This window comes from Acipenser ruthenus, chromosome 31 (genome assembly GCF_902713425.1).
Source record: "Acipenser ruthenus chromosome 31, fAciRut3.2 maternal haplotype, whole genome shotgun sequence".
Taxonomy (NCBI): Eukaryota; Metazoa; Chordata; class Actinopteri; order Acipenseriformes; family Acipenseridae; genus Acipenser; species Acipenser ruthenus.
This window is the reverse complement of record NC_081219.1, coordinates 3,885,651-3,902,480: the sequence shown is the minus strand read 5'-3', so window position 1 is coordinate 3,902,480 and position 16,830 is coordinate 3,885,651. Positions and strand designations below refer to the sequence as shown.

Sequence of the window (16,830 nt, the reverse complement as noted above, 5' to 3'; positions counted from 1 at the left end):
AATCAGTGGCTGAGATGAGATTTGAACCGGGGACCTCCTGGTTACAAGCCCTTTTCTTTAACCACTGGACCACACAGCCTCCTATATAATATATAAAGTGTGTGTGTATATATATTAAGGCTGCTCCGATTAACATTAATCGGACTGATTTAATCAATTTAATCAGGCATTTTTTTTTTGGCTGGGCATTTTGAACTCCATTTCCCAACATCCCGTACCAGCACTCAATTCAAATTTAATTATTTATTTATTTATTTATTTAAGAAGGCTTCCCGCGTCAGTTCATATCTGGTTTGTTGTTGCTATTCACACACACACACACTTCTTACATTTTCTACAACGTCCAGAACAATCCTCCTATATCTATCTATCTATCTATCGCAAACATACATATTTATGAACAAACCAGTTATTATAACACATTGAATGAATCTTTTGACTGTAGGGATACCGTGGTGGAATTGGCTTTCATTTTCAAAACAGCTCGGTTGTGGTTGTAACCTTATAATTTTTATAAGGTCATACAATGCAGAATTCAAAGATATATTTAAATCGCTGTCTTTATAGGTGTGAATAATTTGTTAGTTCACAACTGAAGACAGATGAGAATCATTTCGTACCACTTAATTTGCAGTGATGAAACATAACCTGGTTAACCGTACTGATGGCATATCAAATGCTTAGATGACAGATATGGTTGCATTCTTGTAGAACTTAAGGATAAAACAAAATACATTTCGACAAGGAATTGAATTAGTTCCATTACTTAGTTGAGCACAAGGTGGTTTGAATAAATAGTTTATGATTTAAATATAGGCTTACCACGTGATAGTTTGGGTTTTTCAGTCTATTTAACAGTAGGTAGGTGTGTTGTTTTTTTTTTTTTTTTAATTATTTTTATACATAATTATTAGTGGAATAAGCCGCTACCGAATAGGACCATTTTGCTACCTACTTTCCAGGCAGGTCGCAAATCCTCACTGCTGCTTTAAAAAGTTAACTTCTAGCCCTGATATTATATATTTTTTGTTGCGACTTTCTGTTATGTGGAATGTAACACACAAGAAGCAAAACTGTTTTTTTCACCTTCATTTTACAATGCCATTTTCATGTTTTGTTTTATTTGAAGTGTTTAAAGTTTAAATTTCAGTTTTCGTTTGCTTGTTCAGCTACAAAAAGGCACAAGTAAACCTTGTGTTATTAGTTTATGAAAACGTGTCTATGGCCACTGTTTACTGTGGAGAAATAGCAATGGCAGGGAATGAAAAAAAATGTAAAAAATAAAATGCGGTGTCAACTTTATGTACCGTAAAACTTCAAATAATCGCTGGTCTCTAATAAGCACCAGGGCTGCTGGGAAATATGGTAAATAGACGCCGGGTCTCTCTTAAACGCCAGGTTATGAATAATAATATAATGCGCGTCACACTGAATGTTCCAGTCAATACACACACATGGCTGTACAGCGAGCTTACCAATTTGTTTTTCAACAGTAATGAATGATAAGAAAACTAAATGTAACTTATTTTAAGGGACACGTAATGCATACTGTTTTTTTTTGTGATGTTATTTATTTTAAAACCAGTTGTGAAGCTTTTTTGAGCATGCTGAAAGTAAAATGCAAACTTGTTTTCTCATATTAACAGGGTTGCCTTTTAGTGTATTGGTATGTGGGTTTTTTTTTGTATTAACTGTATTTTCGTTTCTTGAATGAATATTCGTATTTTGCTCCTTTTCCAGTGTACTTATTTACAAATGTACACGTTTTTGTGATAAAACTGGTTCTTGTATTGATTTTTATTGTAATCTTTAAACAGTTTGAAGCATTTTTTAGTGTGTTGTGAGCCAACAGTATGAACTTATTTTTCGTATTAACACAGTATTTCATGCTGGTTAATTTTTCATCGATTGTCCATGCTTACAATGTACACGTTTTGAGGGTGAACAATAAATATAATATGTGTTAATAAAGCATGATACTTATTGCTCTTATTAATTTTAAAACCACATTTGTTTTTTATTGTGCTGCAAGCCTTCCTTAATATACGCTTGTGTTCCAATATTTACAGGGCTGTCTTGGATTTTACTGGATTTTACTGTTTTTATTATGATTCCAATACAAACTGTTATTACCCACTGACACACACACACACACATATATAATCTGTCACATATTTGATAATGTCTGGCGCTCTATTTCTGTCTCTACAGTTTTGTAACACTTTGCAGCACTATAAAACTTCTTGTAATCACTATTTATTAATGATCATAAAATGTAATTTATATGTAATGGATTATAACTGCACTCCCATCCACCTGAAACCCCAAACTTCACAGTTAATTTCGGATTCAATTCAAACAGCTGCATACAATTCAAACACTAACATTGCTAGTTTGCTGCTAGTATACACTTTAAACAGACAAGTGCTAATCAGGGTCTGTGAAACCAGAGGGAAGTGGGTGGTCTCAAATACTATATTTATTTTAGCGTTTTGAAGTATCCATTTTAAAACTCTGGGGAGATCTGAAATGTCCATATAGAAGAGGTAACATGCCTTTCGCTAAACAACCAACGCACTCCATTATCCCTTTTGCTTCTGGTGATCAGAATTTTTTTGCACAGCATTTAGAAGTTGGTGACGGACAGAATGAAGATGGAATCTGAGTCCATTGTCCTTGCTATTAAACCCAGAGTAGGCTGCATGTGTAGGATAATGAAGCAATACGGGAAGCTCTCTTGGCTTTGTAACAAGATAAGGTTCAGCTGTGAAAGCTGGCCTCCCAAGTGGGGAAGTGGCAGTCTTTGAAGAGTGACACATCCAGCCTCTGGTTTCAGAAACCTTCACACTCCCGTCTCTGGCCCAGGATCAGTCCGGGGAAGAAAGGTAGGGAATGGTTCTCGAGGGACTGAGACTAACGAGAAATAAAGACACCATCAATAACCACTACAGCCTTCTGAGTCAGTGTGAAGGCAAAATGAGAGAGTCACAGATTCAACTTCTTACTATTAAACATGCAAGTTCATACATGGTAAGAGAGAGAAATGTAAGAGAATTATCAGAAGGTAATTCCATGAAGGGATTCTGTGAAGAGAAAAAAAGACCAAGAGCAAAAATGTTTCTGAGATGATTTTTTGTGATCCTTTTTTTTGAAGAAAAAAAAGTAAAGTTTTTAGGAAAGCGGAAAGAACATTTTATGAACATTGTATTTTCTGTTACTGTAACATAAGACAGAATGTCTTTTCATTTTCAGAATAAAGAACATTTGTGTGTGTGTGTGTATAATATATATATATATATATATATATATATATATATAGATATATATATATATATATATATATATATATATACACACACTGTGTATCCATAGAAAATTAGTTTCACTGTGGTGTTGAGAGACAGGCCTTGTGATGCGTACAGGGCAGACACTGTACATTAAACACATACTACAAGTCAGACACTATACATTAAACATGTACTATAGAGCAGACACTGTACATTAAACACCGACAGGGCAGACACTGTACATTAAACAGGTACTACAGGGCAGACACTGTACATTAAACACATACTACAGGGCAGACACTACATTAAACACGTACTACAGGGCAGACACTGTACATTAAACACATACTACAGGGCAGACACTACATTAAACACATACTACAGGGCAGACACTGTACATTAAACACGTACTACAGAGCAGACACTACATTAAACACGTACTACAGGGCAGACACTGTACATTAAACACATACTACAGGGCAGACACTGTACATTAAACAGGTACTACAGAGCAGACACTGTACATTAAACACGTACTACAGGGCAGACACTGTACATTAAACACGTACTACAGGGCAGACACTGTACATTAAACACGTACTACAGGGCAGACACTGTACATTAAACACGTACTACAGGGCAGACACTGTACATTAAACACGTACTACAGGGCAGACACTGTAATTAAACACGTACTACAGGGCAGACACTGTACATTAAACGGATACTGTACATTAAACTCCTACTTTCACTGCAGTGCAGCTTTTATTCCCCAGCTTTCAGTTGGTGATCCGTATTCAAAGTATTTTTATAAAGGCTTAACCCGAAAAAAAGTTGAAGCTCCTGCCTAAAGCATTAGCCAAGACAATCGGCTGCTAGGCTTTATTTCTGTGAAGTGTTCGGTCAGTGTTTATCTTCACCTCATTAGTTTCTTTCATTGCCACCAATATGTTGACACAGCACCTGTTGTTAATATGACACTCTGTTTTGTATGGTTTTGCATTAAGCCTGTATGCCAACACTGATCCCCCTCCCAAACCCTCTGCACAGGAGGAGTAGCTTGTCTCGATCTTGTTCTTCACTAGGAATCCCGAGCCTCTTCAAGAGATACCGTCATCCCTCTGCCTGTATTATTTACCAAGTCCTTCCATATCTTCAGAGCAGCCCGTCGCTTATTTATTTGAGTGAGATACCGTCATCCCTCTGCCTGTATTATTTACCAAGTCCTTCCATATCTTCAGAGCAGCCCGTCGCTTATTTATTTGAGTGAGATACCGTCATCTCTCTGCCTGTATTATTTACCAAGTCCTTCCATATCTTCAGAGCAGCCCGTTGCTTATTTATTTGAGTGAGATACCGTCATCTCTCTGCCTGTATTATTTACCAAGTCCTTCCATATCTTCAGAGCAGCCCGTCGCTTATTTATTTGAGTGAGATACCGTCATCCCTCTGCCTGTATTATTTACCAAGTCCTTCCATATCTTCAGAGCAGCCCGTCGCTTATTTATTTGAGTGAGATACCGTCATCTCTCTGCCTGTATTATTTACCATGTCCTTCCATATCTTCAGAGCAGCCCGTTGCTTATTTATTTGAGTGAGATACCATCATCCCTCTGCTTGTATTATTTACCAAGTCCTTCCATATCTTCAGAGCAGCCCGTCGCTTATTTATTTGAGTGAGATACCGTCATCTCTCTGCCTGTATTATTTACCATGTCCTTCCATATCTTCAGAGCAGCCCGTTGCTTATTTATTTGAGTGAGATACCATCATCCCTCTGCTTGTATTATTTACCAAGTCCTTCCATATCTTCAGAGCAGCCCGTTGCTTATTTATTTGAGTGAGATACCATCATCCCTCTGCCTGTATTATTTACCAAGTCCTTCCATATCTTCAGAGCAGCCCGTCGCTTATTTATTTGAGTGAGATACCGTCATCCCTCTGCCTGTATTATTTACCAAGTCCTTCCATATCTTCAGAGCAGCCCGTTGCTTATTTATTTGAGTGAGATACCATCATCCCTCTGCCTGTATTATTTACCAAGTCCTTCCATATCTTCAGAGCAGCCCGTCGTTTATTTATTTGAGTGAGATACCGTCATCTCTCTGCCTGTATTATTTACCAAGTCCTTCCATATCTTCAGAGCAGCCCGTTGCTTATTTATTTGAGTGAGATACCGTCATCTCTCTGCCTGTATTATTTACCAAGTCCTTCCATATCTTCAGAGCAGCCCGTCGCTTATTTATTTGAGTGAGATGCTGTCATCCCTCTGCCTGTATTATTTATGATGCGATCTACCTCAGGCGATTCTGACTGAATGTAAATCTCGGATTTCCCCATATTCTGTACCATAGATTGTTTGTTGTTGTTGTTTTTTTCAATTCACAGCATCTTATCTATCTTATCTATCATATATCAGTTTTCTTAACTGATGTATTCTTCTTGTTTAGATTTGGATTGCCTGTTTTAGTCATCACACCGGACCCTAATGACATTTAAAGCACCCCTATGGCCTCAATAACGCTCTCAGACATCGCTCTAAGAACAGCAGTTACACCAGTGTAACCATTAACCTGCCCTCCTGCAACACTCGAGTGAATGTAGAAATACAGTACATCAGTAATACATATCACATGTGTTGCAGGGGGACAGGTTAATGGTTACACACAGGTGTACCGTCTGTATTATTTATTTATTTATTTATTTCTTAGCAGACACCCTTATCCAGGGCGACTTACAGTCGTAAACAAATACATTTCAAGAATCACAGTACAAGTAATAATACAATTAAGAGCAAGATAAATACAATGACTTTGGTTCAAGCAAGTACAAGTATGACAAAATACAATTCAATAATACAGCAGATAACAGTGTCAGTGATAGTTACATCAGGATATAATTAAATACAAAATACTACCGATTAAATAACACTTGGCAGATTACAGTACTCTGAAGTACAGGATTAAATGCAGTAAAAAATAGGGGGCAGATAAGAGCAAGTAAAGCGCATTTAAGGAAGGGTGATAAGTGTCCCAGGGGAAAAACAGAGGAGTTCTACAGGTGCTTTCTGAAAAGGTGAGTCTTGAGGAGGTGCCGGAATGTGGTCAGGGACTGGGCAGTCCTGACATCTGTAGGAAGGTAATTCCACCACTGCGGGGTGAGGGTGGAGAAGGAGCGGGCTCTGGAGGCAGGGGAGCGTAGAGGAGGTAGAGCCAGTCTTCTAGTGCAGGCGGAGCGGAGAGGTCGAGTGGGGGTGTAGGGAGAGATGAGGGTCTGGAGGTAGCTGGGTGCAGTCTGGTCAAGGCATCTGTAGGCTAGTACAAGAGTCTTGAACTGGATGCGAGCGGTGATCGGGAGCCAGTGGAGTGAGCAGAGTAGTGGAGTTGCGTGGGAGAAGCGAGGCAGAGAGAACACCAGGCGAGCAGCGGAGTTCTAGATGAGCTGGAGCGGACGGGTGGCAGACGCAGGGAGGCCAGCCAGGAGGGAGTTGCAGTAGTCTAGACGGGAGAGTACCAAGGCCTGGACCAGGAGCTGGGTGGCGTAGTTGGTGAGGAAGGGTCGGATTCTTAGGATGTTGCTCAGGAAGAATCGGCAAGTGCGTCCCAGAGTGGAGATGTGCTGTGAATAAGAGATGCCGGGGTCAAGGGTGACTCCGAGGTTCTTAGCGGAGGAAGAGGGAGAGAGTGTGGTAGATTCCAGAGGAACAGAGATAGAGAGATCAGAGGAGGTGGAGGAGGAGGGAAAGAAAAGGTCAGATTTAGAGATGTTGAGTTTGAGGTGATGCGAGAGCATCCAGGAGGAAATAGCAGACAGACAGGTAGAGATACGGGAGGAGATGGTGGAGTCAGAGGTGGGGAAGGAGAGGAAAATCTGAGCATCATCAGCATAGAAATGGTATGAGAAACCATAGGATGCGATGAGAGGGCCCAGGGAGCAGGTGTAGAGAGAACAGGCGAGGACCCAAGACTGACCCTTGGGGGACTCCTGTTGAGAGAGAGCGAGGTGTGGAGGTTGCTCCATGCCAGGTTACCTGGCAAGTGCGGTTGGAGAGGTAGGAGGAGAACCAGGCAAGAGCAGTGCCAGAGATTCTCTTGTCAGCGAGAGAGGATAGTAGAATAGAGTGATCGACAGTGTCAAAGGCAGCAGAGAGGTCAAGGAGAATTAGGACAGAGAAGAGAGAGGCAGCTCTGGCAGAGTTTAGTGAGTTGGTGTCGGACAGGAGGGCGGTTTCAGTGGAGTGGTTGGACAGGAAAGCAGAGAGCTGGCGGTGTACAGTCCGCTCGAGGGTTTTGGAGAGGAAGGGTAGGAGGGAGACAGGACGGTAGCTCTGGAGGGAGGTGGGGTTGAGGGTAGGTTTTTTGAGGAGGGGAGTGATAGAGGCTTGTTTGAAGGCAGAGGGAAAGAGACCAGAAAGGAGAGAGGTGTTGAGAAGGGAGGAGATGAAGGGAAGTAGAGCAGGAGCAGCAGCTTGAAAGAGGTGAGTGGGGAGGGGGTTCAGGGCACACGTGGTGGGTTTGTGACCCTGGAGCAGGGAGGAGAGGTCAGAGTCTGAGAGGGGAGAGAAGGTGGAGAAGGAGGGTGAGTTAGTAGGAGAACTTTGAGAGAAGACATAATGGCCATTACAGTGTAGTACACTGCATCAAGAAGGAAAGAGGTAATGACACCTAATGTTGAGGTATACAGGTTTAGAGAGGTCATTCTTTTTTACACAATGTTATATCTTTATCTGCACCACACATCTGAAAGATCTTAATTGGTCCCTCTTTGTTTAAAGACATTTCACACCTGAAAGAAATTGTGAGAACATCAATATTACCAATTATCCCTATGGTGCCTGTATGATATATATGGGAATTATGGGACACACTGTATAGTAATTCAAATTAGAAAATAATAATTGAAAAACTGGTCTTATTTGCTAAACATTACTAACTCCTTTTAAAAATACAATTTAAACAAATGTAACCCCATTTTAATGATATATTTCCTGAACAGAATAGGTAACTATATATTAGCTATCCATTACCAAATAAAGCTATTTTCTCACATTTAAACAAAAAAAGGAGCCATGACCAAATCTTGTTAAATATCTGTAAAGTTTAAAACCCCAGCATTAAGTTCATATGACTTAAATTTGTTTAGGGTTTCAGATGAGATGGATTATTTTGTGTATCCATACTGTTCACACTGCAATACATGTATGCTTTCTCATCTGTTGACAATCTGGGACTGTCAGTCGCTGCAGCACACACACTAAAATAAAAGATGTTCAAAGCCATCTCAAGAATGAACCCTAACATGTTCTTATATCCGCATGGGAAAGCAGCTTGTTTAATTCTGTTTAAACCATCATTTCCTCTGATAGGATTAAGCATAAATGTGTTCTCTTAACAGATTGGATTTCTGTCTTCCATCAATACAAAGTGTGAAGCTGCACTCTTCTCTAATCTGTTCTAAACTGCTGTTTACAGATCACTGTAACCATCACTGAAATGGAATTCCCTCCCTGCTGTTCTCTGAAGAGATGGAAACAGAATTAAGGATTATCACTGTACTTTAGAAGCCCAACTAACTAAGACTGTCCTGTACTCTTGCTCAATTTGAAATAAAGGCAACGCTTGTTGTCTACATTCTTTCATAGCACCTTCTCTACTTTTAGAAAGAAGCCAGGTCTTGTTGGTAGTTTGGTTTCCTTTACATTTCCCTAAAAGGCATTCACCTGGTAAAGGCACTACCGCGTTGTTTACAGGAGTCATGCAGTCAAGGGAGTGCTGGTTTGTGTTCAGAATCTTAGCTGGAGATTCCGCAAGAAGTGTTGCATTGGCTCTGGTGCTCCGTCAGAAAATTGGCAGGGACTGAGCTGCATCACTGCGCTACAGCAGCCCCTACTGGCCAAATGGCCAGTTAGCTCAGGTGTACACCTGCAGGACTGGTCCTTGTCCTCCAGGGGTCGGTAGATCCTGGTTGTAAAGAGGTGATTGGCTTGGTGGTGGGATCAGAGGAGGCTCACTGACTTTCACTCCTCCTGAGCTGATGTAAGGAAGTGCTGCAGTGAAGGAACATTAGGTAGAAAGCAGGGGTTGAATAATTGAGCAATCTAAAGCTCAGGAAGCAAAGACATGCAAAGAAGATTTCCCATGTGTGTTTTTGTTTTACTGATAAACAGTTTTGATATTCCCTAATTTTGATACAAGCAGTCACTACAAATGAGTAATCAATGTATTTGTATTGTTCTCTTTCCAGCTATCTTCCATGGTTTGAAGTTTTCTACAAGCTCCTTAATATCCTTGCTGATTACACAGCCAAGGGACAGGTCAGTCGCTACAGCTGTTTTCTATTGAAACTCAAGGCCTATATGTATTTGTATCTTTTCTGTCATAAATTTTGCCTAGCCTATTTGAGAGCAGCACCTAGTAAATCACTTACATGTGGCTCTAAATTCAGGAGCAACTTTACACTTTGCTTGTGAATGAAACTAAGCACACGTGTCAGTTGTACATAAATACTGCAATAGATGTTGGAAGAGAGCTTGACCCCTAGAGTAAAGGATCTAGCTATAAATAACCAGAACCATTTATGTGCCGTTACAAAAAAAAAAAAAGCATGTTAAAAAAAAACAACCTGTAAAGCTAAATATCCACTTTAATTCCTTTATAGATACCGGTACGTTGTAAGTTCCTAATGAAATGGGTTTCAATTTGTTTGAAGAGCACGCACCTTCAATTTTAGGGTCCCTTTACATTTTTATGATCTTTGCAATCATTCTGACAGTCATTGTGTGTCTGTGTTCAGAAATCTGAGTAATCTGTAATATGAATTCAGGAGCTGACAGTCATTGTGTGTCTGTGTTCAGAAATCTGAGTAATCTGTAATATTAATTCAGGATCTGACAGTCATTGTGTGTCTGTGTTCAGAAATCTGAGTAATCTGTAATGTGAGTTCAGGAGCTGACAGTCATTGTGTGTCTGTGTTCAGAAATCTGAGTAATCTGTAATATGAGTTCAGGAGCTGACAGTCATTGTGTGTCTGTGTTCAGAAATCTGAGTAATCTGTAATGTGAGTTCAGGAGCTGACAGTCATTGTGTGTCTGTGTTCAGAAATCTGAGTAATCTGTAATGTGAGTTCAGGAGCTGACAGTCATTGTGTGTCTGTGTTCAGAAATCTGAGTAATCTGTAATATGAGTTCAGGAGCTGACAGTCATTGTGTGTCTGTGTTCAGAAATCTGAGTAATCTGTAATGTGAGTTCAGGATCTGACAGTCATTGTGTGTCTGTGTTCAGAAATCTGAGTAATCTGTAATATGAGTTCAGGAGCTGACAGTCATTGTGTGTCTGTGTTCAGAAATCTGAGTAATCTGTAATGTGAGTTCAGGATCTGACAGTCATTGTGTGTCTGTGTTCAGAAATCTGAGTAATCTGTAATGTGAGTTCAGGAGCTGACAGTCATTGTGTGTCTGTGTTCAGAAATCTGAGTAATCTGTAATGTGAGTTCAGGAGCTGACAGTCATTGTGTGTCTGTGTTCAGAAATCTGAGTAATCTGTAATGTGAGTTCAGGAGCTGACAGTCATTGTGTGTCTGTGTTCAGAAATCTGAGTAATCTGTAATGTGAGTTCAGGAGCTGACAGTCATTGTGTGTCTGTGTTCAGAAATCTGAGTAATCTGTAATGTGAGTTCAGGAGATGCTCTTTGGTTCTAGTTGCCTGCCATAGATATTTGTAACATCTCGTGATCTGCCACTGGCTGACTGAGCTCTTAGGAAAAGCACCTGAACACAACCTTTTTTTCAGAAATTTAAAAGCACAGTATTCATTGCAATAAGTATCACTCAGAATGACTGCAAACAGCACAAAAGTGAGGAAACAGCAGACAGAAATATGGTATATTAGCTAGCCATTATCAAACAATGGCATGCATTAATTTCAAGTTAGTAAGCAGTTAACAGTTAATAAACTAGTGGTGCGAAATATTGTTTTCAAGATGTTAGTGAAGCCTTTTGTTTTTAAAGAAACTATGTCATGTTTCAATATGTCCTCCTACTCAGTTCTTATCTGTATAATAGAATACATTTCTAGCTCATAGTAATACACATAAATACATAGAAAGATGACATTCTGTGGCCACCAGTGAATATTCATTGTCAAGTCAGCTAGTTTAATTGAAGCTTAAGGGACCCTTGAGGCTCAATTCTGGGTCCCATTCTTGGTTCAATTTATTAAATGACATAAGCTCCCTAATTATAAATTGTTATAGTTATCTTTATGCGACTGACAGTGATATTTGTGCTAGCTCCCCTCCTTCATTGGGTACAATTAACACCACTTTACAAACCAACTCTGACACACATTGGCATTGGCTATTAAAAAAGCAGATTGAGTCTTTCTGTTCTATTTATATCTCTGCTAGAATTGATTCTGTGTTAGATGGTACAACTTTTGTAAATAAGTTAGAATGACATTTTAATGAAGACGACATCATTGAAACCACAGAGAGATCATCTTTAACAGTATTACACGTAGGCTTGGGATAAAGTCCTGTTTTTCAATTCCATGTCCAATTCCTTTTTAAAATCAATTCCCAATTCCAATTCCATCAGAGGAATTGGAGTTTATATTTTAGAGACATAATAATTATTGTGATGGTTCAGCTGCTTTCATTTGAAACCAGTTTAATTTAAAACAGTGACTTCAGTTTAAGTAATGGGTTGCCACTGTGAGAAGCTCATTTAACAGAATGCTGCTAATTGCAATTTTGATCAATGGTGTGATGGAATTGATTAGAAGGGAATGGGAATTGATTTTAAAAAGGAAATGGAATTGGAATTCAACAACAGGAATTGACCCCAACCTTGATTACAACACCAAACAATCGACTACAACAATACAGTGTAAAACTACTAGGTAATCCTAAAACGAGTTTTCTTGGTGTGGGGTCCTTGTGTCTGGGGAACGTTTGATTGAGAGGATGAAGTCAGTTGGAGAGGCATGCTGGAAGGCGGGTGGGTGTGTTGTGGTGTTTTCTCCACAGTGATTATTTGTGTTGTGTGCTGCTGTTTCAGGACAGCCAGTGGAAGGAGCTGCTGGACACACTCCATACCCTCCCGATCCCCGACCCAGGCGTGCCTGTACACCTCAGCGTGGTGAGTCCTGCTGTGTCTTAAAGCCTCTTTACTTACTGCAATCCTTCCCTTTAAATGCATTATAATGACTATGTTTTAAGTGTGCGCCTGCCTCCTACCATCATTTTCACATTGCTCAGTTCAGTTCACCTCTTCCCCTGCCTCAGCTGTCTGGGCTTGGGGGGGCCACAGGCTGCTCGATCCATCAAACCTGTTCCTCTTCACTGGCACTGCTCACAGGCTGCTCGATCCATCAAACCCGTTCCTCTTCACTGGCACTGCTCACAGGCTGGTCGATCCATCAAGCCCGTTCCTCTTCGCTGGCAACTGCTCACAGGCTGGTCGATCCATCAAGCCTGTTCCTCTTCGCTGGCACTGCTCACAGGCTGGTCGATCCATCAAGCCCGTTCCTCTTCGCTGGCACTGCTCACAGGCTGGTCGATCCATCAAGCCTGTTCCTCTTCGCTGGCACTGCTCACAGGCTGGTCGATCCATCAAGCCCGTTCCTCTTCACTGGCACTGCTCACAGGCTGGTCGATCCATCAAGCCTGTTCCTCTTCGCTGGCACTGCTCACAGGCTGGTCGATCCATCAAGCCCGTTCCTCTTCGCTGGCACTGCTCACAGGCTGGTCGATCCATCAAGCCCGTTCCTCTTCGCTGGCACTGCTCACAGGCTGGTCGATCCATCAAGCCTGTTCCTCTTCACTGGCACTGCTCACAGGCTGGTCGATCCATCAAGCCTGTTCCTCTTCGCTGGCACTGCTCACAGGCTGGTCGATCCATCAAGCCCGTTCCTCTTCGCTGGCACTGCTCACAGGCTGGTCGATCCATCAAGCCCGTTCCTCTTCGCTGGCACTGCTCACAGGCTGGTCGATCCATCAAGCCTGTTCCTCTTCGCTGGCACTGCTCACAGGCTGGTCGATCCATCAAGCCTGTTCCTCTTCACTGCCACTACTGGGCATTGATTTTGTTAAGTGTTTTTTGATTATTTTCTTCAGGAAAAAACAATGCCAAAAAAACAGCCAAACATCTAAAACAAACAACATGCTAATTGCACAAGTACTTATTAGCAGTTTAGGGACATCCAAAAGTGTGTAGATGGTCCAAAATATAAGTAAAAGAGGCTTTATTTGAACTCTAATCCCAAAATCGCTTATGAGGAGCGAATATAGGTGCATGCTGCTGAAGCAGAAGACAATAAACCAGAACTAACCAGCGCTAACTTAATATGGATTATTTTTGGTAAGTTGGGGGGAAAAAAAAAGCATGCGGCTGCCTGTTAAAAAAATAAAATAAAATAAAAAACAAATATACAGAAAAATATCTAGGTGCGTACACTTATATTGTTGTTATTATTATTATTATTATTTATTTATTATATCCATGCCAATACTGTAGCAGTGTCTGAGAAAACAAAAGCTGAATGGTGACCCTTTAACTAGAGGCCTGGCTTCTAATCAGGCTCAAGTCACTAGATGAATTGGATTGGTGGTCTCAACCTTGCCCATAATAGATATTAGTTCACATCACAAACCCACTACACAGTTTGGCACAATTGTCAGTCTCTACTGGACAAGCCCAGGACTGAATGCTAGGATGGTTGAAAGACCAGTTTGAGCACGGTGTGGAGGGAGTCACTGCTCATGAATATGAAGGATTATAAACCAGACTGGGATTGTGGTTGACAGACCAGTTTGAGCACTGTGTGGAGGGAGTCACTGCTGCAGCGTGACCACAGAGCCAGGAATATGAAGGATCTCCTCACAGTGCTGCAGAGCCAGTGACCCACCAATTACTGGCAGATATTGACATGTCTTAAACAATAAATTTCTGTACATTTTTTTAAAACAAGCATCAAGGACTTTAGAGAAGCGCCGGGGATGTGACTTATTTGCGATCAATGCAGATTACTCGCTGTGTCACAGGATTAGGGTATTGAATTTGTCATATTGCCATATGTGCAAAGTAGATGCATTCAATGTTCAATTAATTATTTATTACACACGTATATGCTTGCTAATATCTGGCCCAATAAAAGTTGACTGTTTATTTCAAATTAATATCTGCTTCCCCATAGAAGTGACATTTTTTACATAGATTTTCAAGATAAACATTTTCTTATAGTGGTTGTAGCTAACAAACTAATTTCCTAAATCTTCCCTGTGATGTACTTCCATTTGTTATACAGTATATATCTCAAATGTAACGTTTTGAACTATTATTTTTTTATCTGAATACATCTTGTTCTTCACGAAGTTAAAAAAAAAAGTATTTCAGATAGTGTTGCACTTCAACTGGAGGGTGTCCTCAGCCCTTCAGCAGTTTCATTCATGCACTGGCTGACATGCTTTCAGCCAGTAACGTGCTTTGAGATGACACTGCTTTGACACTGCAGTGAAATAGCCTAGGAAGTGAGACAGCTTTCCTGTAAGTACAGTAAGGCTTGGAACATGTTTCCTTTCAAAGCTGCACATTTTGGAGTTCAGTAGCTACACCAGGGGTAGCTAGGGGAGGGGTGGGTAAGTGGAACATGTTTAACTGGGCATTGGAAAATAAATGGAATTCAGTCCCTCCTCTATTATAGGAGAGTGATGTGGCTTTATTTTAGAAAACCAAAAAGAGAAAGAACTACCAACCAAGGAGAAAGCTATTAATTGAAGAGAAGAAATGATTTAAGATATTTAGATTAATAGATAAAAATGTCATTATCGTTCAACACTGGAGCAAAATGACCTGTTACACAGTGCAAGTCAATCTTTCATACTTGTGTAGGTAGTTGGGCGACCCTTTCCCAAACCACTGAAGTGGAGCCAAACACCTTCACTTTGTTTTTCCTTTTTCTGCAAACCGCCGACTGCAAGGATCTGGTGCTCAGCAGGCCTTTCCCTAATGGCAGTGGACAGGTAGCAGTTGTTTTGCATTGGAGGTCACTAGCTAGTGCTGGAGATGACCCATTGCTACTTAGCAGAACTTCAGTAGGAGCAGCATGTCTGTCTGACCCCAAAGGGCAAGCTGTCTCTCAGGCTTCTGCAGGCCCAATGGGATATTTCAGCTGTTTCGTACCAATGGTTTAAAGGAATGCTGGCAGTCTGCCCTTGCTTCAAACATTTCATGGGCAGTGAAGCAGGAAAAGATGTCAAAGAAGTGCTTAGGGACGGCTTTGTTTCACTGAGAGCTGTGCAGCAGCCTTGGGGCCGTTTAGATTGAGCAGTTTAACCATCCTATTGGCCAGTTGAGGAGAACCGGAGAAATACAAAGAGCATTCTATTTAAAAAAGCCTGTGAAACCGGACTGGTATCTAATATTGGATATTAATATTATTGTGAAATATGAGGTTATTGAGGTGTTTTCTTTTTTTTAAGTAATATAGGTCAAGGGGGCTGAATTACTTTTTTTTCAAAAGAACTCCTCCACCTGTTAAAGTAACAAAACAAGAAATAAACATGGCAGGTATTTAAGTTAGGTTGTTTATTTCTCATTTTGTAACTTTGAAAAAAATGGAGTAATGTACACTTTTGACTAAAAAGCTTTGAAAATCAGTCCCAATATACAGTGCCTTGCATAAGTATTCACCCCCCTTGGACTTTTCCACATTTTGTAGTGTTACAACCTGGAATTAAAATGGATTTAATTAGGATTTTTTGTCACTGATCTACACAAAATAGTCCATAATGTCGAAGTGGGGAAAAAAATCTACATATTTTTCAAAACTATTTACAAATAAAAAACTGAAAAGTCTTGATTGCATAAGTATTCACCCCCTTTGCTGTGACACCCCTAAATAAGCTCTGGTGCAACCAACTGCCTTCAGAAGTCACATAATTAGTTGAATGGAGTCCACCTGTGTGCAATTAAAGTGTCACATGATCTCAGATTAAATACACCTGTTTCTGGAAGGCCCCAGAGTTTGTTAGAGAGCATATCTAAACAAACAGCATCATGAAGACCAAGGAGCTATCAAAACAAGTCCGGGATAAAGTTCTGGAGAAGCACCAGTCAGGGTTGGGTTATAAAAAAATATCCCAAACTTTGAACATACCCTCCAGAGCACCGTTAAATCCATTATTAAAAAATGGAAAGAATATGGCACAACCGCGACTCTGCCTAGAGAAGGCCGTCCACCAAAACTCAGTGACCAGGTAAGGAGGGCATTAGTCAGAGAAGCAACCAAGAGGCCAATGGTAACTCTGAAGGAGCTGGAGAGATCCACAGCTGAGATGGGAGAAACCGTCCATGGGACAACTATAACCCGGACTCTCCACAAAGCTGGGCTTTATGGAAGAGTGGTAAGAAGAAAGCCATTGCTGAAAAAACCCATATCAAATCCCGTTTGGATTTTGCCAAAAGGCATGTGGGAGAAAAGGTTCTCTGGTTTGATGAGACCAAAATTGAACTTTTTGGCCTTAACGCAAAATGCTATGTGTGGCG

The 16,830-nt window shown here is 40.6% G+C and overlaps 1 protein-coding gene across 5 annotated transcripts in view; it reads left to right on the top strand.

Annotated features, from left to right (window-relative positions):
* The window catches only part of LOC117396900 (DENN domain-containing protein 1A-like), a 426,143-nt gene that overhangs the window by 175,917 nt on the left and 233,396 nt on the right, over positions 1-16,830 (top strand). For all 5 annotated transcript variants that reach the window (XM_059005297.1, XM_059005295.1, XM_059005296.1 and 2 more), the window contains exons 6-7: positions 9,531-9,600; positions 12,343-12,423. In XM_059005297.1, coding sequence (XP_058861280.1) covers positions 9,531-9,600; positions 12,343-12,423 — 151 coding nt within the window. The remainder of the gene's footprint in view (positions 1-9,530; positions 9,601-12,342; positions 12,424-16,830) is intronic.